General features: G+C 55.9%; 1 protein-coding gene and 2 pseudogenes across 1 annotated transcript in view; 1 reads left to right on the top strand and 2 right to left on the bottom strand.

Moving 5' to 3' along the window:
- The window catches only part of LOC138102437 (uncharacterized), a 705,988-nt pseudogene that overhangs the window by 615,772 nt on the left and 62,620 nt on the right, over window positions 1-27,596 (bottom strand).
- The window catches only part of LOC138102394 (zinc finger protein 180-like), a 31,759-nt gene continuing 11,627 nt past the window's right edge, over window positions 7,465-27,596 (top strand). The window contains exons 1-2 of the mRNA XM_069000106.1: window positions 7,465-7,758; window positions 7,843-7,928. Coding sequence (XP_068856207.1) covers window positions 7,465-7,758; window positions 7,843-7,928 — 380 coding nt within the window. The remainder of the gene's footprint in view (window positions 7,759-7,842; window positions 7,929-27,596) is intronic.
- On the bottom strand, window positions 14,397-27,002 carry LOC138102395 (zinc finger protein 420-like; annotated as a pseudogene).

Raw genomic sequence — 27,596 nt, 5'->3', positions numbered from 1 at the left:
TCTCTTCGTCACCATGAACTTTCTACCTTCTATTGTGGGCAAGCCTCGGGAAGCCTTCTGGAGACGGTCCATACCTCCTGCCTGTATTTGATCCTGCAATCTAGGTGCTGGCTATAATTCTATCCGCTTCTTTTGCCCTTATGACAGTTCATTTCCTATAAGCAAAGTTACAGACAGGTACATAATGGTGAATAGCACTATACTTCTTGGCTAAATTTCTAACTCTTCGTTGACTTGTCTTTTGGTTCAGTCAGTACAAATTGCTTCTAACTCCCAGCTAAAGTTTAACTCTTCATAATCTTGACTCACTGCTGGTCTTGCTTTTGTCTTCCTTATGATTTTATCTTTTGCATGCAATGTTTGTGAAGTGCCCCCGCTGTCCCTTGTGTCCCCTGGGCACCGACAGCCCCGGCCCTTGCCCTGCTCCCCCTCCCACGTTCCATCCCGGCTGGCGGAGCCTTGGAGCTGCCGTGGGGCTGCCCCGGGGGCTGCGGCCCGAGCCGGGGCCCCTTCCCAGTGCTCCCAGTCTGCCCATCCCGCCTGGAGCAGCCAGCGAGGGCTTCAGCTGGGGCGGCAGAGAGGCGCTGCTGGGGGGTCCCACCTCCGCTTGGCTTGGGTTGTTCTTCCCAAGCTGGGCATAAACAACTTTGGGAGTTTTGTGCCACAAATCTCTCCCCTCGTGCACTCAGCCAAAGGGGTTTCGGGCGGTTTTCCCTTTTTCGGGGAAATCAAAGCCATGCACTGATGCTCCGAATTAGAGGCGGGAGTCGGGAGGCTGCAGGGCTTCCCAAGGAGCCGGAGGCAGCCAACACGCAGGGCTGGGCAAGTCGGGCCGGGAGCAGCGGAGAGCTTTGTTTCCCTTCCCAGCTGAATGGCAACTCGGGGGAATGCATGTCCCCCTTAATGTGCACCCCCACTTTGTATAACATCCGATATTCATGGCTCTGTTAAGGCTTTGTTCTTCTTGGGGAAGTTCAGGAATTTCGCAGGACCATGGCTGAGCAGCAGTTCGTGTCAATTAGTAACATCTTCTCAAATTTATGGTTTCTCTCGTTACTTCCTTATCTCCAAGTCCCTGGCCCTATCTCCAGTGGGATTCACAGCATCTGTTTGTAAAGACACGTTCAATTTCTTCTCTTTTAATCCCACCTCTTCTTCTTTTCTCAGTACTTCTCTTTTCAAACTTTAAAAATGCCTCAATCTGTTCTTCCTGGGCTTTCTTTGGTTTTGGGATTATTCTCAGTGACCTCATTCTGTGTCCTTTTGCAGCCGTTTCTGGGTCAGGAGGCCTGGCTGCCACCTGCATGCCCTTGATCCCCTGCTGAATGAGCTGCACTGAGCAAGGTGTGGTGCATGGTAAAAAGATGAGAGTTGCTGTAGCACCTGAGAGGAGAAACAGCATTGGTTTAACCCATGGTCTGCCAGGGAACCACGAAAACGTGTCCCATTCCCGTCCTTTCCATGTTTGGAGCAGTACATGAGCTGCTTTCTTCTTTCATTTGTTCTCTGTTTCACCACTTATCCTTGGCCATCTCTTTGCCAAGAGCACTTTGAGTCCTTTAATTTTCCACAACCTCCTGGTCCTTCTGCTGAAAGAGAATCTGATGCCATCCCAGGGTGAAATGTGGCGTTGCTCATGGGAGTGGATTGGTGGGTGAGAAGGTCAGGAGCTGGAGCTGTGTGCTTGGTTATGGTTTGGAGGACAGCTTGTAATCTAATGATGCATTGAAATGATCACTGGGTTCTCTGGCACCTGGTATGAATTTGTTCGGGTTCCCAGGGGCTGCTCCATGGTGTTGTAGGATTTGTTGTGGTGGCCGTTCATCTTTTCCCCATTTTTGGGTGCTCCCAAAAATGCCAGGGATGCATCAATTGACCTCTTTTCTCTGATTAAATCATCACATCCTTGGATTCCCAAGCGATTTCGCTGACCTTGTGGCAGCAAAAGCAGCCCAGTGGTCAAACCCACCCTGTATAACACAGACAGTGCCAGCAGATGTTGGAGTGGGGAGAGGGATGATTCCCCCCCCGCTTTTGTGAGTGAAGTTCTCCCAACATTCTCCGTTTGCTGTTTTCCTTTGGAGCTTCAGGGATTTCTGTAGCAGAGTCAGAGATGCTCAGTGTGGGCTCTGCCTTTAGCGATGCAAATTCCGTCTGTGCAGGGAGGCAGAGCTTGGGGTGAGGGGCAGAGGGAATCAGCCCAATTCCTCTGGCAGGCAAGGAGAGCCTGGGACATTGTGCACACTTCCCGCAGCAGAGATAATTTGCATTTCTAAAGCTCCTCTGCTGGCTGCCTGGAAGGAAGCTTCTCTTCCAGGGCAGCCATCAGGTGACTCACCTATGGGCCTCCCCAAAAGCGGCGCTTTTCCCCCCCCCTTTTTTTTTTTCATATTTTTAAACTGTTTATGAGGGAAAGGGTCAGTTTTAAAGCTCTTCCGGTTTTGCAAAATGCAACCTACAGGTGAATATTGAAAAACCCATTCCAAAATTCTGCCATCACTAACAGCCACGCACACACGTACACAAAAAGCCCCAAAGCAATAAAGATTTTTGCTACTTCTTGTCCTAAGACTAAAAATTGACTCTCACATCCCTGGCCCAAACCCAGCTGACAATATCAAAGTAGGATTATTAAGAAAACGCCTTCTAATGATGTAATCTTGTCACCAAAACTGTGGGAAGGACAAAAACTCTCCAACAACCTTTTAAGTGTATGAGGATCAAGGCTGAAGAAAATGAATGCAGAAGCTAAATTTTTAGCAATATAATGTTGAACATTTATTAGTAGAACAAAGGCAAATCACAGCCTGGGGCGCTTGGCAATGTTGCCAGAGGCGCCCTCCATTCATTTTACTGTGGGCTTAAGTACTCTCCTGAACTGTTACATATTCATTAACCCAGAAAGGAATTTACACTTCCCTCCCCTTTCCCCCTGTCCCGTTTCTGCCCCTTCCCCCAGCAGGACACCGCCTCAGTCCTCTGGATCGCTTCAGAACTGCAGACAGGCCCCCTCTCTCCGGTGCCTCCGCAGTCTCCAGCCTCATTTGCAGCTGCCAGTTCCCTTGGGCGGTGTGAGCTCTGATGAGGTAACAATCTTCCTGGGATGCATGCGGTTTATCTTCTTTGTTTCTCTAAGATGTCTTGGTTCCTGGCTCTGTAGTTTCTCAGCTCAAAAGACATTTATTACCGTGTGTTTATTAATACATTTCTTAACATACTACAACTATTTCAAAGTTACAATTTACCTTAATCTTGTTCCTACCTTAACACTATTTCTACATAATCCATCATCACTTCTAAATGTTTGAATCATATATGCAAAAGACAACATTTATCATTCACACATTTATCACACCAGGGTGAGGAATTCCCAACATGGATTCCAGGGAGATAATTGAATATCTGCCCTGGGTCTGGCTCTTCTTCCTGCCAAAGCCAATGGCAGCAGCCGTACCCGTGGCATCTTGGTTTCTCCCAGCAGTTTCAGAAGGTGTCTCTTTATTTCCCCATTCATTCTTTCCACCCGACCCGAACTCTGGGGGTGCCAGGGCGTTTGGAGGTCCCACTGTGTTCCTAAAGCAGCCAGAACACCCTGAAGGATCTTTCCTGTAAAATGAGTTCCCCTGTCTGTGTCCATTGCTTCCACAATCCCATATCTTGGAATTGTTTGTTCCAAACATGCCTTAAGAACTGGTGCAGGGATTGCTGAAGCAGTTGGAAATGCTTCTGCCCCGCTGTGAGCTGCCATGCTGTTAGCAGAAGATATTGAAGCCTTCCTGCTCAGGGCATTTCAGTGCCAGGCTCTTCCAGGCACCCCCAGCTCGGCCCTTTGAGCTGAGCATGCGGGCGCTGAGCTGCGCTTTGTCTCCTTCCCTTTCCTTAAGAGCAGCGTGTCTTGTCACTCTTTTCCCTTCTGCTGCCCTTGCAGACCCATCCCTAAACACCTTTTCTCCCTCAGGCCAGGGAATGTCTGGTCAATCTCTCCTAGGCCGGCTCTGGAGCTCTGTCACTTGGCTGCAGCCATGGGTTTCTTGCCAGCCCCGTGTCCAGGGCCGTTCAAACAGGAGGCTGGGTTCAACCCTTGCCCTGTCCTCAACTCTGAATCCTCCTGTTCCATCCAACAAGTTTCATTCTGTAAGAACCCAGCGGCTGCTCATCCATTTAGAGGCTCCTTTGGTTAACAAAGCTTTACCTTGATGCCAGGCTTGAACAGAGATTCTGCTGCTGTCAGTTTTCAGGCCTCCGTTCCCATTAAAGCCGGGGCTGCACAATTCTGCAGACAATGAGGCCACTCTCTGGCCACTGGGTGAAACATTTGAGCCCAGGAGTTCCTTTGGCATGGCCCTGATTAACATCCACATGCAATTCAAATGGTTTTTCCCTGTCTGGGAGGGCCAGGGCAGGAGGCTCAGTTAATCTGCTTTTGAAGCCTTGAAAATTGTGCTTTCCTTCTGGTGTCCATGATGGGGTTTCTTGCCTGGCAGGAGAGGAGAGTTGTAGGGAGAGATGCCTGGCTCCAGAAGCGCTGCCTTTAGCAGGGACTCAGTAAGAGGCTGTAACCCCTTCCTTGCCTCCCTTGGAACAGGGTATTGCTTTTAGACACCACTTGTCCTGGATGCTTCAGAGGAATTTGGAGAGGCTCCATATCTAATTTTCCCTATTTCCCTGGGGCTGCCCACACTTCTGGGCTCGCTTCAGCAGAGGCCTTCGCAGACATCTGACACAAAGGTACAGCAGCATTAGCCTCTGTATCTCCTTTGACAATATGAATTTGCATTCCCACTTCAGCCACCAAATGCCTTCCCAGTAAATTACAATCACAATTAGGAACAAACAGAAATTGATGCATTTCAAACCCATCCCCCACACGTACTAATAGTGGTTGAATAAAACACCCCTGCTCATCTTTCCCACTTATTGCCTGAATAATGAAAGAACTTCTTGGCAATTTCCCCCCTTAGGTGTCAGACTCCGAGTGGATCGAGAGGCCCCTGTGTCCATCAGGAGCAGCCTCATCTCGATCCAGACACGCCCTGAATGTTCTCAAGGGCTCTGGTGCGGTGGGTCCCTGGTCTGCTGGGAGCTCTGCCAGCCCTGACAATCCATGTCCATGTGGGGTGGACTTGCTGGTGCTGAGGGTGCTGCTGTCTGTGCTTGCAGTGTCCTTCTGGCCTGCAGATGGACCCCTGATTCCTTGCCAGGGGCTGTTTGGGTGGGCTCTGCCGTGCCGAGGAGGGCAATGCCTGTGCCAGGTGCTTGTGGCCGCCGCCGTCCCCTGGGTGCTGGGGCCCCCTTGGGCCCTGCGGTTCATCCCTGGGGGGCTGTAGAAACTCTGCCGTGGCCTTTGCCTTCACCTTGGCCTTTTGCTCATCCCTTCTTGCATTGCCCTGCTGAGCCTTTCTGGCCAAGTGCTGCAGGGGCTTCTTGTGCCTCTCCTGCAGCCCCCTCAGTGCCTGTGGGTGCTCATCCTCTGACAGCTGCTGAGCTTTCTGCAAAATCATTCGTTTCTCCAGTGACCCAAACAAGATCGATAAAAGAAAATCCTGATCCTTCCACATCCCGCAGCCTCCTGGGGGCCGGGGGCCACTGCCGGCCCTGCCCGGGGGGTGTTGGGGTCAGGCAGTGCCCGGCGCTGAGCCCCGGCTGCCCCACAGCCCCGGCCCGGCCCCGCAGCTCCCCACAGGCCCCCAGCCCGTGCTGCCCTGTCCTGCTGCTCCCCACCACAGAGAAACACCCTGAAATCCTGACCTCCTTGTTTCCCTGTCCTGGAAAGCAGGAATAGAAGACATCTTGATCAGCTGGCAAATGTTGAGGATAAGATGCTGCTGAAAAATATCCCAGTCCTCACTTTTTTCTCTTCCTGCTCTTTTCCATCTTCCTTTTCCTTTCTTACCACATAGATTCCTCCTGCTGCTGTTTGCCTTAACCATATTCCTGCACACTCCCTTCAACCAATCCCTTCCCAGCACACCAACACCATCCGTCCCCTGTTGCTGAGACCCCTTCTTGACTTCCCTTTTTACCCGTGCTGGGTGTCCATGTCCTTAATTAGCTCTGGGAGAATGTGCAAACTGCCTTTTGTATAGGAAACGATGTCCATGGTTCTCTTCAGGCTTTGTTGTTGTTCTGGAAGTTGAGGAATTGAGCAGGAGCTTGGCTGAGCAGCAGTGTGTGTCAGTCAGTGCCATTTTGTGGAGCTGCTGGTTTGTGCTGTCACTTGCTTGTGTGCAAGTGCGTGTGGCTGTGTCCGAGCAGATTCAGAGCATGTGTTTGTAAGGAGGCGTTGGTGTTGTTGGTTCGCTGGGGGTGCCCGGTTTTCGGGACATCCCCCCTGGAGCAGGGTGTCCCCCCTTGGTGCAGGCGCGGCCCTCAGGCAGCGCTCAGCCAATCAGAAGGCGCGGCGCTGGTGACTCAGCAGTTGCCAGGCAGAGCCGCAGCGCCCGGCGCTCCCCAGCTGGAGCCCACGTGTGGCCCGGCCTTGGCGCCCCCCGCCAGGGGAATTTGGGGAGGTGGGAGGGGGGGAGCGCCAAGGCCGGGCCGGGCCGTGCTGTGCTGGCAGAAGTGGCTGCGGCGGGGGCCGAGTGCGGGCAGGAGCGGCCGAGAGCCCAGCGCTGCCCCAGCCCGAGCTGCCGCAGCTGCATCGCTGCTCGTGCTGTGCGATCCGAGAGCTCTGGGGGGCAGAGCGAGCCAGGGCTGGGTGCTGGGCCTGGGGGGAGCAGGAGAAAGGCTGGAGGAGCAGGGCTGGAGACCAGAATGGTGAAACGATGGCCGTGGGAGCAGCAGGTGGGATTCTGCAGGAGAAGGAGTAGTGTGAAGAAGAGGAGTGTGACGAAGAGTAGGGATACAGGAGGAGGAGGAGGAGCAGGAAGAGGAGGCACCGCAAGGTTCCAGCACTCGCTGTATCTGCAGCCTCCCCCCGGCCCCAGGAGCGTTGCCCTCCCCATCCAGCAGGTGAGCAGGGAGGGGGATCCACTATTTTCCCGTGGGTGAATCTTGGTGATTCTGAGGTTTCTTGGCCTCCATGTTGGTGCTTTGGTATTTTTGTGGGGGCTGAAATGTTTATATTTTGGAGGAGTTTTTGTCTGAATCTTGATGTTTTGGGAGTTTTTGGTCTGCATCTTAATGTCTGGGGGACTTTTGGGCTGAGTCTCTGTGTTTTTGAGATTTTTACAGACACAAGATGCCCGGTGATGGACAAGGGCAGGAGGAACCCCCAGCCCATGTCGGTCACCCCTTGTTTTTTCCCCAGTCCAGGATTTGTCATTCCCAAGGCGTGGCCGGATGGAGGAGGAGGAAAAGCCCCGGAGATGCCGCACAAGGAGGGGCTGCAAACGCAGCCCAGAGAGATCCAAGGAGGAAAGAGCCCCCCTGTGCCAGGAAGGCGGCCGGAGATCCAGGGGGAGCTTGGAGCTGGGGGAGAAGCCTCAGGGTGGGGAGAAGCCCCACAAGTGCCTGGAATGTGGGATGGGCTTCAGATGGAACTCCTACTTGATCAGGCACCTGAGTATCCACACTGGGGAGAGGCCCTATGAGTGTGGGGAGTGTGGGAAGGGCTTCATCAGCATCTCCCACCTGATCCAGCACCAGGTGATCCACACTGGGGAACGACCCTATGAGTGCTTGGATTGTGGGAAGAGCTTCGGGTGGAGCTCCAGCCTGAGGGTACACCAGCGCATCCACACCGGGGAGAGGCCCTACGAGTGTTCTGAGTGTGGGAAGAGGTTTCAGACCAGCTCCCACCTCCTCGTACATCAGCGCATTCACACGGATGAGAGGCCCTTCCGCTGCCCCAAGTGCAGGAAGGGCTTCAAACGCAACGCCAACCTCATCACCCACTGGCACATCCACACCGGGGAGAGGCCCTACGAGTGTCCCCAGTGTGGGAAGAGCTTCTCCAGCAGCTCAAACTTGACCCAACACCAACGGAGGCACCGCTAAGGGAAGCCCTGCGAGTGCCCTGAGTGCGGGAAGAGCTTCGTGTGCTGCTCCAGCTCCATCCCCCGTGGGAGGATCGGCGTTGGATGATCCCCAGTGACCCCCGTGGGGCAGAGCCCTGGTGACCCCCGTTCCGGGTGATCCGCGCTGGGTGGGGGGAAGGTGTTGGAGAGATTTCTTTGCCTTCTCCTTGTGCTGCTGGGATTTGGTTGGGAATAAATTCCCTCCCTGTGCCCAGGCTGGCTCTGTTGTGCCCGTGCTGGTGCTCGGGGCGGGATCTCTCCCGGTCCTTCTCTTGACTCCTGGGCCTTTCCTTGTATTTCCTGTCCCTGTGCAGTAGCAGAGGGCAGGGACAGAGCGGTTTTGGTGTCTCCCGGCATCCAGTAAAGGCCAGCTTAGTCCCAGGGGTTGTGAGGGTCTTCTGGGGGTCCTCCGTTTGCTTATTTAAACACACGGAAAGGGGGGAATTCCTTTTGTTCCAGCTCTCCTGCCGGAAGGTGGGGGGGCCTTGGAGGCTCCGGGCCCCGCCGGGTCAGGGCCCCTGCACCCCCTCCTTTCCCAACGCCGCAGCACAGACCCTGTGTCACTGCTGGGGGGGAACTGTCCCAGAGCCGCAGGCAGCTAAAGCCAGCCATGGAGTGCCACACAGCTAAACCCATCCGGCGCGGCTCCCTGGCACCGGCGGGTCCCTCTCCTCTCCACGCGGGGCCGGCGGAGCCAGCGGGAGCCGGCGGAGCCTCCTGTCTGCAGCCAGCACACTCCGCGCTGAACTGAAGAGGACACCACGCAGCCAGCAGCACAAAGGGAGCCAGGCTTTCTCCACCGTAGAGCCCGAACAAGAACACTCTTCAACGTGGCGGCTTCGGAGCCAGAGAGAAGAGAAAGTGAGTCCTGTGGGACGGAGCTGGAAATGGCGACGGGAGAAAAGAGGGCGGTGCCGCGATTCTCGCGCGCAGCTTAAAAAACTTCCTGCAGGCCGTGGTAAGAAACTGTAATATCACAAACTGTTTGTCTCTTTGATCCATTTGGAGTACATGGAGGGATGGAAAGTTCACCCGTGGCCCATGAAATTTATGAAAAGTGCCTGTGCCAGGCTATATAGAAGTACTGAGAGGCTTTTAGAGACTTCCTGTCACCATAAAAAAAACCCCCTTTGTGTTCAGGCCAAAGTAATTCATCCTTGAAAAGATTAATAACCCCATGTGAAGGCCCATGTCTGGCAGTGTGAAGGAACTCTGAGATTTTTCAGGGCAGAGATGTTTTACACCACAGCAGATTGTTTCTTTCCGGGCGGGTCTGCTGTTGCTGGCACTTTGGGAACCACGTGATGCAGAAGAAAACCCTTTTTTCCTTAAGCATAACAAAGAGACTCTTCAAGAACTGCAACACTGACTAAAATCCCATGTTCTGCTTCTTTTCTGCGAGTTGGGTAAAAGGAGGGAAGTGCTGGAAGAGAGGGGAGGTTTGCTTGAATTTCTTGTTATTTCTTTTTACTTTTAATTCTGTTGGTAATAAACTTTTTCTTTGTACAGCAACTGTTTAAGTTTGAACCTGTTCTGCTTCGCAGCCCTCTAGTTTTCCTCAATATTTTCTTATTTTCCCCTTATGAAAAAAAGCAGATTTTGTGTGCTTGATGCTCAGCTGCGTCAAACCACGACAGGCAGAGCCCTGGTGCCCCCCGTCTGAGTGATCCATGTTTGGATCCAGTGTCCTGGGTTTGCATGGCCAGGCTTTGGAAATGGGGGGCCTCCAGGGGTGGCTTCCTTGAGCAGCTTCCAGAAGCTTCCCCCGTGTCCGGCTCCTGTTCCGCCCCGCCCCTGAAGGCGAGGGTAACCCAGGGTCTGGTTCATGGCTCCCCTGGGGCAGATGAGAGTGAAACAACAGTGAAAGATCTGTGTTTATAAATATATCTCTGTAGGGTTTATTTCAGAGCAGTTTGGTTGCTGTGTGAAGGGGGTTTGGAGCCCTTTTGGTTACCACCTCCAGTAATATTAAAAGCATAAAAGTAACACTTAGGAAACGTGTAAGGGCAAAGAAAGTAGGAGAGTGGAAGGATACACAGTCAGCAGCCCTGGATCAGCAACAAAACTTTTGGTTTTGGTTGTTCCAATGTCGCTGTCCTTGGTGTAAGTGATGGTCCCAGGCTGGATCCCGTGGGAGCTGGGGAAGCCCCGGAAACTCCAAGTTCGGTGGGTTAATACAGGTTCAGGTTTGGGTGAACACCCAGGTACCTCCCCCGGGGGAGTTTTGCAGTGTCCGATGTCACACTGTGGATCCCGGGGCACTTTGGGGGCTCTGATGGTTTATGGCCCCTTCTAAGACATGGCCCTGCCCCTCCCGGCAGCGCAGCTGAGCCAGGCATGGCCCATGCGAAGGGATGGCAACCTCCAGGCCTCCGTGTGCATGTCCCGGGCCTGGCCCGGGCGGGTTCCCAGAGCTGGGCCAGTTGTGTAAGGGAGGGCGCTGCCCTGCTCCAAAGCCCTGTCCCACCTGGCCGGATCTGCTTCCCATCGGCCTCTGCCCTTCCCTGGCTCCAGGCCCGGCTCGGCCCCTCCGGGCTGGGTGTTCCCCCCCTGTGCCCCCGGGCGCTCCCTGTGCCCACGGCCAGCAAAGGCCCCGCTGCTGCTGCCGGTGGCCAATGGTTTGAGCCACTAACCCGGAACATTTCAGTCCCTCACAGCTCTGCACCCCAAAAGCCGAGAGGGATCGAAGGCGCCTCACAGCGACTCCATCCCACTGCAAACGGCTCAATTCCACCTCAAAACAACTCCATCCCACCTCCAAATTTTGGGGTATCCCCTGTGCCCAAACTGCTCCCAGTTGTAGATGTTCCTGTCCATGAACTTCACCCAGTTGTTTTCATCCAGGAAGTGCCAGTGGGCTTTTCCCCAGGAATGGAACACACCTGTGTGGGAGACAGGTCAGGGGGTGCCCCCCTCCAGCAGCCCCCAGCACTCCACAGCAGGTTGGGAGCTCAAGGGACCCCCCTGGACACCCCTTTCCCACCCCTCTCTGCCCCAAGGCCGCCTCAGCACCCGCTGCTGGGTGGGGAGGAACCCCCCATGAGACTCCCAGGGAGGGACAGGGGTTTGGGGACCACCCCAGTGAGGTTCTGTCCCCCGAGAGCCCCAGGGAACAGCTCAAGAGATCAAGTGATGGGGACATGAAGGGACTCTCATGCTGTCCCCCGGCCCTTATCCCCCTCTCAGACACCTTTCCCATTGTCCCTGCACCCCTCCCCACTCACCCAAGAGCTCCTCACCCGCAGCCGGGGGCTCCCAGCAGCCAGAGCGGGGTGACACGGGGGGGACACACGGGGGTTCCCATTCCTGATCCATCCCAGGGCCGGTTTTGCCCCCCCAATTTCGGCCCCCCCGTGGGGTTCTCCAGAGTCCCTCCCCAGTGCCCCTCAATAAACGGGATCAGCACGAACTGGGAAGCTTTACTGGGAACACTGGGAGCAGCCGGGTGGGGGCAGAGTGGCAGCGGGGCTGGGGGGACACAAGACTCCCCCAAAATCAGCGCGGGGATGGAGCGGGGGGTCCCGGCCGGGCCCGAGGCCACGGGGAGGGGCTGCGGCTGCCGGCGGCTCAGGAGCTCTGTGGGCAGAGCAAAGGGGGTGACACCGGGCTGGGGGGCCTGGAGGGGCACACACTCTCTGGGGGAGGGGGGATGCGATTCCCGGGATCCCCCGTCACCTTCTCGAGCAAGTGAAAGCCGAGCCCCAGCACCAGGAAGATGAAGCCCAACACGAAGTCCCCGATCCCTGTCAGAATCTTGCTTCAGGCAGTGTCCACTGGCATCTGTCGGGGGTCCACAGGGGTCAGGACCTCTCAAAAACCACCCAGAGAGCCATCAGGACCCCCTAAACCCCTCTTTTTTTCATCCACGATCTGTCCAGAACGCTGTTAAACCTCCCAGCACATGCCAAACCCACTCTCATCTCCTCCAGGACTCCACAAACTCCATCCCAGTTGCTCCCTGCCCTGCGAGGATCCCCCAAACCCTCTCCCAGCCCCTTTGCCAAAGTTAAAAAGAAGGGTGGCTCTTGATGGAATGCTCAACACCGAAAAACAGGACAAGAGATCGGCCTAGAAGCATAGACAGCTTTGAGTTGGGATGTTCTGAGAGAAGTGAGCTGCCCTCGTGAGAGGGGAGTGGACTGAGAGCACTGGGGAGGCACTGGGAGGGCACTGGGAGCGACTGGGAATGGAGCGCGCGGCACTGGGAGGCCGAGTCCAGCACGGGGCACTCGGCGCTGCGGGTCTGCCTGGCAACTGATGAGTCATCAGAGAGACGCGCTCTGATTGGCTGAGGGGCGTCAGCGCCACGCAGGGCTGCGATGGACACGCGCAGGGGCACTGGGAGAGACTGGGAGACTGGGAGAGACTGGGATGGACTGGGAGGGACTGGGATGGACTGGGATGGACTGGGAGGGACTGGGACACCTCAGGGGAACCTGGAAGGACAAGAGGCCCCGGGGATGGGCACCAGGGGGGCTGAGGGGCTCCAGGCTCATCCCCAGGGCAGGGCCCGAGGGGACTCGCTCTGCCCGACGTTCTGCACCTCTGCGGGCCGCGAGCAACGGGGCAACGATGTCGCGGTGGTGCCGGCAGAGCCTGTCCGCCAGAGCCCGTTTGTACCCCAGTCTGGCTGGATGGCTGTTCCAGCACTGCGCCTGTTTCTCCCCACACGGGCTGTCCCCCACAAACAGCCCCACATCGCTGGCGAGTGCAGTTGCTGCTCCCGCTGTCAGATGCTCCTCTGCACCAACCTCACCCGCTCGGTGCCCTTAATGAAGTGACACTCGGACTTCATCATCCCCTGGAACACCCCTGTGTGTGCGGGACACAGCTCAGGGGGTGCCCCCCTGCAGCCCCCAGCACGCCCAGAGCTCCGGGAGCCACCCCGGATCCCCGCTCCGCACCCCCTGTGCCCCACGGCCGCCACGGGACCCTCCTGCCCGTGCTCTGACTTCCTCTTTTCCACCCTTCTCCCTATTTCACATCCCCTCTCCCGCCATTTCCAGCCGCTCCCCAGAGGAGTTTTGGACTCCCATTCCCCCCTTTCCACCCTTTCCACCCCTTTCCCCCACAACCCCCCAATCCCCAGCCCACTCCCGATCAGTTTTAGGGTCCCATCCTCCACTTTTCCCCACTTTCCCAGCCCCTCCCACCCGTTTCTCCCCCACTCTTCAGCCCTCTCCTGCTCTTCCTTTGAGGGTCCCCTCCACCTCTCACTCATTTTAGGGGTCCCATCACCCCTTTTTCCCCTTCTCCCCCCCTTTCCCATCGCGTCCCGTCCCCCCCGCTCACCCGAAAGCTCCACGCCCGCAGCCGGGGGGGCTCCCAGCACCACCAGTGCCACCAGTACGGCCCCAGCTGCCACCACTCGCCCCATGGCCAGTGCTGGCCACGATTTTGATTGGCTGAGGGGCTTTAGGGACACTGCAGCCTCGCGGTGGGGTTTTTTGGAGGGGGAACCTCAAGGTGCGGGGCAGGTGGGAGCTCAGTTGTGCCCAGAAATGTGTCCCCAGGGACGCGGGATCTCAGGGGTGCCCATGGCCTGGGGTGACGCTGGCCCGGTGCCAGGCACCCACCAAAGCCACTCTGTCCCTGCCCCCCGCAGCCGCACAGGGGAGAGAAAATGGAACTGAGGGTTCCCGGGTGGGGACAAGGACCGGGAGAGATCCCTCAGTAAAACCCAGCACGGGCACAACAGGCTCTAATTAGAGATATTCATTAAATTGATGACACCAAAAAAATAAGAGCAGGAGAATGAGAAGGAAAAGAAGACCCCTAAAAACACTCTCCCCCCACCCCTCCCTCCTTCCCAGGGGCTGTGGGGGCATCTCTGCATCCGGCACCTCCATCTTTGGAGCTGCCAGGGATTGGCTCTGCCAGACATGGAGGAAGCTTCCAGATCCTTCTCTCAGAAGACACCTCTGAACCAACCCCACTACCAAAAACCAGGCTGTGCAAGCCCAATAGAGCCCCAAAACTGGGGACCAGGTATCCAGGAGCTCAGCTGCACCCCAAAATGGGGATGGAGATGTCCAGGGGCTCAGCTTTGCCCAAAAACCCAAGCTGAGCACTTTCTCTGCTCGGCTGAATGCTGCCGGAGGGCTGGGGCTGCAGTAAGGGGGGACACCCTCCTCCAGCAGGGATGTCCCGTAAACGGGGGACCCCCACATGCCCCTCAAAACCCCCAGGGCTGGGCTAGCCCTGCCTGGATGCCAGGAGACACCAAAACCGCTCTGTCCCTGCCCTCTGCTACTGCACAGGGACAGGAAATACAAGGAAAAGCCCAGGAGCTGAGAGAAGGAGTGGGAGAGATCCCGCCCTGAGCACCGGCAGGGGCACAACAGAGCCAGCCTGGGCACAGGGAGGGAATTTATTCCCAACCAAATCCCAGCAGCACAAGGAGAAGGCAAAGAAATCTCTCCAACACCTTCCCCCCACCCAGCGCGGATCACCCGGAACGGGGGTCACCAGGGCTCTGCCCCACGGGGGTCACTGGGGATCATCCAACGCCGATCCTCCCACGGGGGATGGAGCTGGAGCAGCGCACGAAGCTCTTCCCGCACTCGGGGCACTCGCAGGGCTTCCCTTAGCGGTGCCTCCGTTGGTGTCGGGTCAAGGCAGAGCTGTGTGAGAAGCTCTTCCCACACTGGGGACACTCGTAGGGCCTCTCCCCAGTGTGGATGCGCCGGTGGCTGATGACGTGGGAGTTGCGTTTGAAGCCCTTCCCGCAGTCGGGGCAGCGGAAGGGCCTCTCATCCGTGTGAATGTGCTGATGTCTGAGGAGACTGGAGCTCCTCTGAAACCTCTTTCCACACTCAGAACACTCGTAGGGCCTCTCCCCGGTGTGGATGCGCTGGTGTACCCTCAGGTCAGAGCTGTGCCAGAAGCTCTTCCAACAATCCAAGCACTCATAGGGCCGTTCCCCTGTGTGGATCACCTGGTGCTGGAGCAGCTCGGAGCTGTTGATGAAGCCCTTCCCACATTCCCCACACTCATAGGGCCTCTCCCCAGTGTGGATCCTCTGGTGCTGGATCAGGCTGGAGTTCCATCTGAAGCCCATCCCACATTCCAGGCACTTGTGGGGCTTCTCCCCACCCTGAGGCTTCTCCCCCAGCTCTGAGCTCCCCCTGGATCTCCGGCCGCCTTCCTGGCACAGGGGAGCTCTTTCCTTCTTGGATCTCTCTGGGTTGCATTTGCAGCCCCTCCTCGTGCTGCATCTCCGGGGCTTTTCCTCCTCCTCCATCCAGCCACACCTTGGGAATGACAAAACCTGGTTTGGGGGGAAAAACAAGGTGTGAGCGCCTTGGAATTGGGGTTCCTCCTCACCAAGTGCATCACCGGGCATCTTGTGTCGGTAAAAACCTCCAAAACACCAAGATTCAGCACAAAAGTGCCACAAACATCAAGACATAGACCCAAAACTCCCAAAACATCAAGATTCAGACAAAACCTCCTCCAAAATATAAACATTCAGCCCCCACAAAAAAACTAACACACCAACGTGAAGCCCAAGAAACCTCAGAAACACCAAGATTCACCCCCGGGAAAATCGTGGCCTGTGGGGAGCTGCGGGGCCGGGCCGGGGCTGTGGGGCAGCCGGGGCTCAGCGCCGGGCACTGCCTGACCCCAACACTCCCCGGGCAGGGCCAGCAGTGGCCCCCGACCCCCAGGAGGCTGCAGGATGTGGAAGGATCAGGATTTTCTCTTACCGATCTTGTTTGGGTGTCATAGGTTAGCAAGCATAGTCCCAGAAGGGATATCCTTGCTAAGGGGTGCTTACAGCTTCCTCTGGGACCTGACAGAACCTATCAGCTGGCCAGGTTGAATATGGACAATTCTTTAAGCCACGTAAAGTTGTGACCGCCTCTGTGATCCACACTTAAGAATAGACAAACTCCCCCCCAAGCTCTCTCTCGTTTCCGGCACAGGGACAGGTGGCTGCAGGCCCCGTGCGGGGGCCAGCGGGCCCGGCCAGGCCCTGCTTGGGCCAGGCTGGGCCAGGCCACGGCCAGCCTGGAGCCATGGGCCTGTTCCAGCCATGGAACCTCCCCCCACTGCCTTGCTGTGGGCAGCCTGAGCGGCTCGGAACCCCCCCCTCCACTGCGGCCGAGATTCAGCAAAGCGGCACCTCTGTCCAGCAGAGGTCAGGTGACCAACAGCGATAAGCCACATTCCAGCTGCAAGGCCGAGGTGAGATTAACCCTTTTATTGCTGTGAAGAGCTGAAAACCTGAGGGAAGAGAGAGAGGAGAGGCTTAAAGCTGAAAGTCTGTTGTGAAGCTATGATATATCAGAGTATCCCGTTGTAATTTCATGAAGATATGGGGGGTGGAGTGTTCAACTTGTAAGCAATAGGCAGATGCTGCCACAGCTGTAATTTCATGAGAAGCTTGGACAGAGAGAGATGAACCAGATGAGGACTTTTGCTCCAAAGGGGAAAGGAGAAAACCTCAGTTCCTAGAGATGCTCCCAGAGATAGTCCTAATGATGAAGATGAGGAAGACCCTTTGCTCCCAGGGAAGGAGAAGGGCCTCTGTTTCTTTGTTTCTGAATGGCTCAACCTTAAAATTGTACCCCAAAAAACTTCAAGAGTGGACCCTCGAAAGCCGTTGCGGGAAAAGCTGCAAGTCGGGGGAAGGGACTCACATCGTAAGCAGAGAGACTCCTCTTCCTAAATGGACTGAACAATATTTGGAAGTGGGTGGCTGTCTCAGTGTGATACTGTTTTCATAGCACGAACAAAAAGAGACTTCTCTTTCCAAATGGACTGAACAAGGTTATTATGGAAGTGGTAAACAGACTGAACATCTTAAGGGTTGTCTTTACATTGTCAGTGGAAGAAGGGAGAAGGGTGGGGGGAGGAGGAGAGTTCTGAAGGTGGTATAATTTTTGGGTTTTTTTTCCTTCTTTTAGGTCTGTTAATAAACTTCTTTATATTCTTTCAAGTTTGGTGCCTGCTTTGCATTTCTCCTAATTCTTATCTCACAGAAGATAAACAGTAATGAGTATTTTAGACCAAACTACTACATTGGGTCACTGGAGAAACGAATGATTTTGCAGAAAGCTCAGCAGCTGTCAGAGGATGAGCACCCACAGGCACTGAGGGGGCTGCAGGAGAGGCACAAGAAGCCCCTGCAGCACTTGGCCAGAAAGGCTCAGCAGGGCAATGCAAGAAGGGATGAGCAAAAGGCCAAGGTGAAGGCAAAGGCCATGGCAGAGTTTCTACAGCCCCCCAGGGATGAACCGCAGGGCCCAAGGGGGCCCCAGCACCCAGGGGACGGCGGCGGCCACAAGCACCTGGCACAGGCATTGCCCTCCTCGGCACGGCAGAGCCCACCCAAACAGCCCCTGGCAAGGAATCAGGGGTCCATCTGCAGGCCAGAAGGACACTGCAAGCACAGACAGCAGCACCCTCAGCACCAGCAAGTCCACCCCACATGGACATGGATTGTCAGGGCTGGCAGAGCTCCCAGCAGACCAGGGACCCACCGCACCAGAGCCCTTGAGAACATTCAGGGCGTGTCTGGATCGAGATGAGGCTGCTCCTGATGGACACAGGGGCCTCTCGATCCACTCCGAATCTGACACCTAAGGGGGGAAATTGGCAAGAAGTTCTTTCATTATTCAGGCAATAAGTGGGAAAGATTGGCAGGTGTGTTTTATTCAACCACTATCAGTAGATGTGGGGGATGGGTTTGAAACACATCAATTTCTGTTTGTTCCTAATTGTGATTGTAATTTACTGGGAACGGATTTGGTGGCTAAATGGGAATGCAAATATTGTCAAAGGAGATACAGAGGCTAATGCTGCTGGACCTTGGTGTCAAATGTCTGCGAAGGCCTCTGCTGAAGGGAACCCAGAAGTGTGGGCAGCCCCACGGAAATAGGGAAAATCAGATATGGAGCCTCTCCAAATTCCTCTGGAGCATCCAGGACAAGTGGTGTCTAAAAGCAATACCCTGTTCCAAGGGAGGCAAGGAAGGGGTTACAGCCTCTTACTGAGTCCCTGCTAAAGGCAGCGCTTCTGGAGCCAGGCATCTCTCCCTACAACTCTCCTCTCCTGCCAGGCAAGAAACCCCATCATGGACACCAGAAGGAAAGCACAATTTTCAAGGCTTCAAAAGCAGATTAACTGAGCCTCCTGCCCTGGCCCTCCCACACAGGGAAAAACCATTTGAATTGCATGTGGATGTTAAACAGGGCCATGCCAAAGGAATTCCTGGGCTCAAATGTTTCACCCAGTGGCCAGAGAGTGGCCTCATTGTCTGCAGAATGGTGCAGCCCCGGCTTTAATGGGAACTGAGGCCTGAAAACTGACAGCAGCAGAATCTCTCATTGTTCCAGTCTGGCATCAAGGTAAAGCTTTGTTAACCAAAGGAGCCTCTAAATGGATGAGCAGCCGCTGGGTTCTTACAGAATGAAACTTGTTGGATGGAACAGGAGGATTCAGAGTTGAGGACAGGGCAAGGGTTGAACCCAGCCTCCTGTTTGAACGGCCCTGGACACGGGGCTGGCAAGAAACCCATGGCTGCAGTCAAGTGACAGAGCTCCAGAGCCGGCCTAGGAGAGATTGACCAGACATTCCCTGGCCTGAGGGAGAAAAGGTGTTTAGGGATGGGTCTGCAAGGGCAGCAGAAGGGAAAAGAGTGACAAGACACGCTGCTCTTAAGGAAAGGGAAGGAGACAAAGCGCAGCTCAGCGCCCGCATGCTCAGCTCAAAGGGCCGAGCTGGGGGTGCCTGGAAGAGCCTGGCACTGAAATGCCCTGAGCAGGAAGGCTTCAATATCTTCTGCTAACAGCATGGCAGCTCACAGCGGGGCAGAAGCATTTCCGACTGCTTCAGCAATCCCTGCATCAGTTCTTAAGGCATGTTTGGAACAAACAATTCCAAGATATGGGATTGTGGAAGCAATGGACACAGACAGGGGAACTCATTTTACAGGAAAGATCCTTCAGGCCGTTTTGGCTGCTTTAGGAACACAGTGGGACCTCGAAACGCCCTGGCACCCCCAGAGTTCGGGTCGGGTGGAAAGAATGAATGGGGAAATAAAGAAACACCTTCTGAAGCTGCTGAGAGAAACCAAGACGCCACGGGTACGGCTGCTGCCATTGGCTTTGGCAAGAAGAAGAGCCAGACCCAGGGCAGATATTCAATTATCTCCCCTGGAACTGATGTTTGCAATTCCTCACCCTGCTCATTCCCGACTTAGTGGGGATGGAGATAAGGGATGTCTGTTTCAAGCAGTCTGTGGCCAGAATCCTGTCTCTTGTGAAATCTCTTCCACAGGAAGCTCGGCTGGCACAGACCCTGCCTTGGGACTTTGCTGCCCACAACATCCAACCAGGACATCGGGTCCTGCCTGAGGAGTGCAAAGAAGCACCACTGGTGGCCAAGGGCGTGGCCCATTCCAAGTGTCCCCGAGCACAGAAACAGCCGCCAGCACAGCTGAACACGGGGGGACCCCTCAGCCTCGCCTCAAGCTCTCGGAAGCCCCGCGGATTTGCACTCCCCGGCTGCAGGAGGAGCAGGCCAGGCCGCCACTGCCCCTGCACAGAAGGGGCCGCAGCAGCAGCCAGGGCTCCACAGCGGGGCAAGCCCCGGGGGCTGCCCACAGATCCTCTGCTGAAATTGTCTGGCTGGGCACCTCCTCTGGCATCTCCAGGCACTGGGGGCCAATCCTCGCTGGCACCGGGCGAGCTTCAGAGCTTTCTGTGCCTGCACTCGCCACAGCTGCTGCGGGAGACAGCGGGAGAATTCCACTCTGGCTCTCAGTTACACTCACACTCTGGGCTGGGCGGGATTCGATTGCTGGAAAATAGACCAAGTTCAGAAGTGTTTTAAAATTTTATTTCTCTACTCAGGCTTGCTTTGCGTCTGCCTTGGCGAAAGGAATTTTAAAGTGTTTCTTAAGGGATGTTACACCACTCAGCAGAGATGAGCTTAACATCTCAACAGACTGGGAATAGCCCAAAAGATACCCAAAAGATAACGCCCATCAACAGAACATCAACGCCCATCGGCAAACATCAAGGAACAGCTACCCCAGACACTGCCCCCGGCACAGCTGGAGACCCCTGCTCTGGAAAAGGCTGAGAAGGAAATCAAGGAGTGTGGACCTAATGAACATCAGAGGCCAAGCAATCCGGGGCCAATAGGAAACCAAATACTAAGAACTACCCAACTTGGAACCAATGAACATGAAACCTACGGATTTCGATGGGTTTAGACTGCATCAAGTTGAGGAAAAGTTGAGTAAAACTCGTGTGCCATGGGATGATTTTCTCTGCACACCCGGGCTCTGTGTGGATGAAATGATTTCTGTTGCACATCCTGGCCAGAATAAAGTAATGCCTTGATCCTCTCACACTAAAAAGGTCGTTGGAGAGTTTTTGTTCTTCCCGCAGTTTCAGTGACAAGATTACACCATTAGAATGTTTTTTCTTAATAGTCCTACTTTGATATTGTCAGTCGGGTTTGGGCTAAAGGTGTGAGAGTCAATTTTTAGTCCGAGGACAAGTAGCAAAAATCTTTATTGCTTTGAGGCATTTTTGTGTATGTGTGTGCGTGGCTGTTAGTGATGGCAGAATTTTGGAATGGGTGTTTCGATGTTCACCTGTAGGCTGCATTTTGCAAAACTGGAAGAGCATTAAAACTGACCCTTTTCCTCATAAACAGTTAAAAATCATGGAAAAAAAAAAAGGGGAAAAAAGCCGCTTTTGGGGGCCACTTGTGAGTCACCTGATGGCTGCCCTGGAAGAGAAGCTTCCTTCCAGGCAGCCAGCAGAGGAGCTTTAGAAATGCAAATTAACTCTGCTGGGGGAAGTGTGCACAATGTCCCAGGCTCTCCTTGCCTGCCAGAGGAATTGGGCTGATTCCCTCTGCCCCTCACCCCAAGCTCTGCCTCCCTGCACAGACGGAATTTGCATCGCTAAAGGCAGAGCCCACACTGAGCATCTCGGACTCTGCAACAGAAATCCCTGAAGCTCCAAAGGAAAACAGCAAACGGAGAATGTTGGGAGAACTTCACTCACAAAAGCGGGGGGGAATCATCCCTCTCCCCACTCCAACATCTGCTGGCACTGTCTGTGTTATACAGGGTGGGTTTGACCACTGGGCTGCTTTTGCTGCCACAAGGTCAGCGAAATCGCTTGGGAATCCAAGGATGTGATGATTTAATCAGAGAAAAGAGGTCAATTGATGCATCCCTGGCATTTTTGGGAGAGCCCAAAAATGGGGAAAAGAACAGAACAAATCCTACAACACCATGGAGCAGCCCCTGGGAACCCAAACGAATTCATACCAGGTGCCAGAGAACCCAGTGATCATTTCAATGCATCATTAGATTACAAGCTGTCCTCCAAATCATAACCAAGCACACAGCTCCAGCTCCTGACCTTCTCACCCACCAATCCACTCCCATGAGCAACGCCACATTTCACCCTGGGATGGCATCAGATTCTCTTTCAGCAGAAGGACCAGGAGGTTGTGGAAAATTAAAGGACTCAAAATGCTCTTGGCAAAGAGATGGCCAAGGAAAAGTGGGGAAACAGAGAACAAAGGAAAGAAGAAAGCAGCTCATGTACCGCTCCAAACGTGGAAAGGATGAGAATGGGACACATTTTTGTGGTTCCCTGGCAGACCATGGGTTAAACCAATGCTGTTTCTCCTCTCAGGTGCTACAGCAACTCTCATCTTTTTACCATGCACCACACCTTGCTCAGTGCAGCTCATTCAGCAGGGGATCAAGGGCATGCAGGTGGCAGCCAGGCCTCCTGACCCAGAAAGGGCTGCAAAAGGACACAGAATGAGGTCACTGAGAATAATCCCAAAACCAAAGAAGGCCCAGGAAGAACAGATTAAGGCATTTTTAAAGTTTGTAAAGAGAAGTACTGAGAAAAGAAGAAGAGGTGGGATTAAAAGAGAAGAAATTGAACGTGTCTTTAGAAACAGATGCTGTGAATCCCATTGGAGATAGGGCCAGGGACTTGGAGATAAGGAAGTAAGGAGAGAAACCATAAATTCGAGAAGATGTTACTAATTGACACCAACTGCTGCTCAGCCATGGTCCTGCTAAATTCCTGAACTTCCAGAAGAACAAAGCCTTAACAGAGCCATGAATATAGGACGTTTTACAAAGTGGGGGTGCACATTAAGGGGGACATGCATTCCCCCGAGCCGCCATTCAGCTGAGAAGGGAAACAAAGCTCTCCGCTGCTCCCGGCCCGACTTGCCCAGCCCTGCGTGTTGGCTGCCTCCGGCTCCTTGGGAAGCCCTGCAGCCTCGCTACTCCCGCCCCTAATTCGGAGCATCAGTGCATGGCTTTGATTTCCCCGAAAAAGGGAAAACCGCCCGAAACCCCTTTGGCTGAGTGCACGAGGGGAGAGATTTGTGGCACAAAACTCCCAAAGTCGTTTATGCCCATCTTGGGAAGAACAACCCAAGCCAAGCGGAGGTGGGACCCCCCAGCAGCGCCTCTCTGCCGCCCCAGCTGAAGCCCTCGCTGGCTGCTCCAGGCGGGATGGGCAGACTGGGAGCACTGGGAAGGGGCCCCGGCTCGGGCCGCAGCCCCCGGGGCAGCCCCACGGCAGCTCCAAGGCTCCGCCAGCCGGGATGGAACGTGGGAGGGGGAGCAGGGCAAGGGCCGGGGCTGTCGGTGCCCAGGGGACACAAGGGACAGCGGGGGCACTTCACAAGCATTGCATGGAAAAGATAAAATCATAAGGAAGACAAAAGCAACAGCAACAGTGGCCCCATAGCCCAGGGCCACACAGGAACATGTCCCATTGGAGTGGGGGGACTCTGGCCCAATATCAGGCACCCACCACAGCCGCTCTCTCCCTGCCCTCCACAGCCGGACAGGGGACAGAAAATTTAACCAAGGGCTCATGAGCTGAGATGAGGACCAACAGATTTCCGTTATCAAACACTGTCACAGGCAGAACAGGCTTGAAACTGGAGATATGAATTGAATTTATTGCTAACAAACTGAGAGCAGGATAAGGAGAATTAAAAGAAGACCCTTCAAAACTTCTTCCTCCCACCCGTCCCTCCTTCCCACTCAACCTCCCACCCTGGCAGTGCAGGACACAGGGAATGGGAGCCATGCTCAGTTCATCCCCGGTGCCTTCTCCCACTGCTCAGGGACAGGAGTCGTTCCCCTGCTGCACTCTGGGCTCCCTCCCACCAGACAGTTCTCCAGGAACTTCTCCACCCTGAGTCCGTCCCACGGGCAGCAGTCCCCTCACACTGCTGCAGCCCCGGGGGTCACTCTGCCCCGGGGTCAGTCCTGCAAGGAGAGGCTGCTCCAGCGGGGCCCCTCTGTCCACGGGTCTCCCACGGGGTCACAGCCTCTCCTCAGGCATCCCCCTGCTCCGGTGGGGGATCTCTGCATCCCTGGGGTTCTCTGCATCTGGCACCTCCATCTTTGGAGCCACCATGGATTGGCACTGCTGGACATAGAGGAAGCTTCCAGAACCTTCTTCCAGAATCCACCCTGTAGTCCCCCTGCTACCAAAACCAGATCGAGAAAAGCCAATATAGCCCAAAAAATGGGGTCCCAGATATCCAGGAGCTCAGATGCACCCCAAAATGGGGATGGAGATGTCCAGGTGTGCCCAAAAATGAGGCCCCAGATGAGGGCGTTCTTTGCTTGGCAGCAACTGTGCCCTCTGCAACTGCACAGGGACAGGAAATACAAGGAAAGGTCCAGGAGCTGAGAGAAAAGGACCTGGAGAGATCCCGCCCCGAGCACCGGCACAGGCACAACAGAGCCAGCCTGGGCTCAGGGAGGGAATTTATTCCCAACCAAATCCCAGCAGCACAAGGAGAAGGCAAAGAAATCTCTCCAACCCCTTCCCACCACCCAGCGCGGATCACCCGGAATGGGGGTCACCAGGGCTCTGCCCCACGGGGGTCACTGGGGATCATCCAACGCCGATCCTCCCACGGGGGATGGAGCTGGAGCAGCGCACGAAGCTCTTCCCGCACTCGGGGCACTCGCAGGGCTTCCCTTAGCGGTGCCTCCCTTGGTGTTGGGTCAAGGCTGAGCTGCTGGAGAAGCTCTTCCCACACTGGGGACACTCGTAGGGCCTCTCCCCGGTGTGGATGCGATGGTGCCTGATGAGGTGGGAGTTGCGTTTGAAGCCCTTCCTGCAGTTGGAGCAGCGGAAGGGCCTCTCATCCGTGTGAATGCGCTGATGTCTGAGGAGATCGGAGCTGGTCTGAAACCTCTTCCCACACTCCTCACACTTGTAGCACCGTTCCCCAGTGTGGATTCTCTGGTGCCGGATCAGGTCGGAGTTGCAGCTGAAGCCCTTCCTACACTCGGGACACTCATAGGGCCTCTCCCTGGTGTGGATGCACCAGTGCCTGAGGAGTTGGAAGTTTTGATTGAAGCCCTTCCCACAGTCAGGGCAGCGGAAGGGCCTCTCCTCTGTGTGAATCCGCTGATGTACGAGGAGATCGGAGCTGGTCTGAAACCTCTTCCCACACTCAGAACACTCATAGGGCCGTTCCCCAGTGTGGATCCTCTGGTGCCGGATGAGGCAGGAGTTGTAGCTGAAGCCCTTCCCACACTGGGGACACTCGTAGGGCCTCTCCCCGGTGTGGATGCGCCGGTGGGTGACGAGGTTGGACTTTTGCTTGAAGCCCCTCCCGCAGTCGGGGCAGCGGAAGGGCCTCTCATCCGTGTGATTCCTCTGATGCTTGAGGAGATCGGAGCTGCTTGGAAACCTCTTCCCACACTCAGAACACTCATAGGGCCTCTCCCTGGTGTGGGTGCGCTGGTGTCCCCATAGGCTGGAGCTCCGGCCAAAGCTCTTCCCACATTTCCCACACTCATAGGGCTTTTCCCCAGTGTGGATCCTCTGGTGTTCCATCAGTTGGGAGCTCCGGCTGAAGCTCTTCCCACATTCCCCACACTCATAGGGCCTCTCCCCAGTGTGGATCCTCTGGTGTATCCTCAGATGGGAGTTGTAGCTGAAGCCCTTCCCACATTCCAAGCACTTGTGGGGCTTCTCCCCACCCTGAGGCTTCTCCCCCAGCTCTGAGCTCCCCCTGGATCTCTGGCCGCCTTCCTGGCACAGGGGGGCTCTTTCCTCCTTGGATCTCTCTGGGCTGCGTTTGCAGCCCCTCCTTGTGCAGCATCTCCGGGGCTTTTCCTCCTCCTCCATCCGGCCACGCCTTGGGAATGACAAATCCTGGTTTGGGGGGAGAAACAAGGGATGAGCGGCTTGGGCTGGGGGTTCCTCCTGCCCAGGTCCATCTATGGAATTCTCTGGGGCTTTTGTGTCTATAAAAACCGCAAACCACCACGATTCAGCCCAAAAAACCCTCCCAGCACTTCCCCCTCTCTGATCTCTCCACTTGGGGTTCTGAGGGTCTCCATTCCCTGGCCTCATCGTGGTCCCGTGGCTCCTGGGGTTCCCGCTCTCCACAGCCCCACTCAGGGATGATCCGGGGGGTTTTGGGGTTCCCAGGGGTCCCTTCTCCCCTCATTCTCTGCTCCGGGCTTCCAGCGTTCCCAGGGGTCCCCCCTTATCCAGGCTCACCCCCTCTCCAGGCTCCGGGGGTCCCCCAGCTCCGGGATCGCCCCTCTCCCCTCACCCCACCCCGGGGCTCTCCCAGGGGGGCTCCAAGAACGATGTCCTCCTCCCACCCCTGCACCGGGACGGAGTCCCCAAAATATCCCCCCTGAAGGGCCATTTGCGGCTCAGCTTGGGGTCCCGCAGGATCCCCACAAATCGCACCCCCCCAAATGAAACCCACCCAGGGACCCACAAGGAGATTTGGGGCTCCATTCCAGAAGCTGCGAGCTCCAAACACCCCCCAAAGAAAACACCTCTCGGGGACACCCAAGACATTTGGGGCGAGCTCCCCCTCCCCGCTCACCTGCGGGATGCTCCCGGGGCCGCGGCGGACAGAGCGGGCACCGACCCCGCGCTTCCCCTGCTGCTTTTCCTCTTCCTGCTCCTCCTCTTCCTCTCACCTTCCTCTTCCTCCCGCTCCTTCTCCTTCCTAATCCCGCCTCCTTCTCCTCTTCTCTCCAGGCCCTTCTCCCGCTCCTTCCTCACCCCTCCTCCTCTTCCTCCATCCCTTCTCCTGCTCCCCCCAGGCCCAGCGCCCACCCTTGGCCCCCCGTTTTCCCAGCGCGGTCGCATCCCGCGGGAGGAGCCGGGACGGAGCCGGGACAGGTCGGGCTGGGGCAGGGCTGGGCTCTGGGCCCGGCCTGGGCGCCCCCCACGCGCCCCCTCCTCAAATTCCCCTGGCGGGGGGCGCTGGGGGCGAGGGGGGGGCGCAGGTGGGGTCCGGGTGGGGAGCGCTGAGCGCTGCGGGTCTGCCTGGCAACTGGTGAGTCACCAGCGCCGCGCGCTCTGATTGGCTGAAGCTTGTCGTGCGCTGTCTCTGATTGGCGCCTTTCTTCGGGGCTCTTTTGGGGGGGACTTTTTCTGTGGGATTTGGGGGTCGTTGGAGGCTGTGGGATTTAGGGGCGTCCCGGCACGTTTTGCTGTTCTCTGGGGGCTGTGTTGGCGTTCAGGTGCTTCCCAAGGGCCCCCCAGAGCGGGGTGACACGGTGGGGACACACGGGGGTCCCCATTCCCGATCCATCCCAGGGTCGGTTCTGCCCCCTCCACTCTCGGCTCCCCCTCAGTTTCCTCCAAGTCTCTCCCCAGTGCCCCTCAATAAACGGGACCAGCCCAAACTGGGAAGCTTTATTGGGAACACTGGGAGCAGCCGGGCAGGGGCAGAGTGACAGCGGGGCTGGGGGGACACACGACCCCCCAAAATCAGCGCGGGGACGGAGCGGGGGGTCCCGGTCGGGCCCGAGGCCACGGGGAGGGGCTGCGGCCACCGGCGGCTCAGGAGCTCTGTGGGCAGAGCAAAGGGGGTGACACCGGGCTGGGGGGCCCCGGGGGAGCACAGACCTCCGGGGGAGGGGGGACACGACCCCCGGGCCCCTCCCGTCACCGGCTTGTGCAGGTAGAAGCCGAACCCCAGCGTCAGGAAGACAAAGCCCAACACGAAGCCCCCGATCCCCATCAGCATCTTGGGGGGCGGGGGGGCAGCTTTGATGGGGGGGGGAAGGGGAAGACGAAGTGAGGAAACGGCAGCGGCTGCCGGAAAGGAACCAGAATGGACTGGGACAGGCTGGGATGAACTGGGACAGAATGGGACACCAGGATACACTGGGACCAGGACCGGGACTGGGCAGGAGCAGATTTGGAGCACCAGGGATTATACTGGGATATATTGGTGTTACAAAAAGGATAGGATATTGGATTTTAGAAGTAGTAAGGCTAAGGCTCTGCTAGGCTGTAAGGCCTCAGGTGTAGAAATAGTTCTCTTGGGAAACAGGAATGGAATGTGCTGGGTGGGGAAGTTAGGAGTAGTGAATTAGCTGGGCATGGAGAACATGCCTAAAAGTAAATAGTTCTGGGTTGATATATGTTGCGTGCAAGGGGGATTTCAGTGGTGGGAGTTCATTGAGCATTATCTAAGACTGGACAACCATAAAGATATATGGCTTAGGGTATGATTATCAATTGTTAATGTTTTGTATGTGAGCCAATGTTTGAAACTGTATAAAGAGCTGAGTGAAACGATAGGTCTTTGGGAAGCCTGATTTGGGACACTAGTCCC

Source organism: Aphelocoma coerulescens, unplaced genomic scaffold (genome assembly GCF_041296385.1).
Source record: "Aphelocoma coerulescens isolate FSJ_1873_10779 unplaced genomic scaffold, UR_Acoe_1.0 HiC_scaffold_75, whole genome shotgun sequence".
Lineage (NCBI taxonomy): Eukaryota > Metazoa > Chordata > Aves > Passeriformes > Corvidae > Aphelocoma > Aphelocoma coerulescens.
This window is presented reverse-complemented; position numbering and strand designations above follow the sequence as displayed.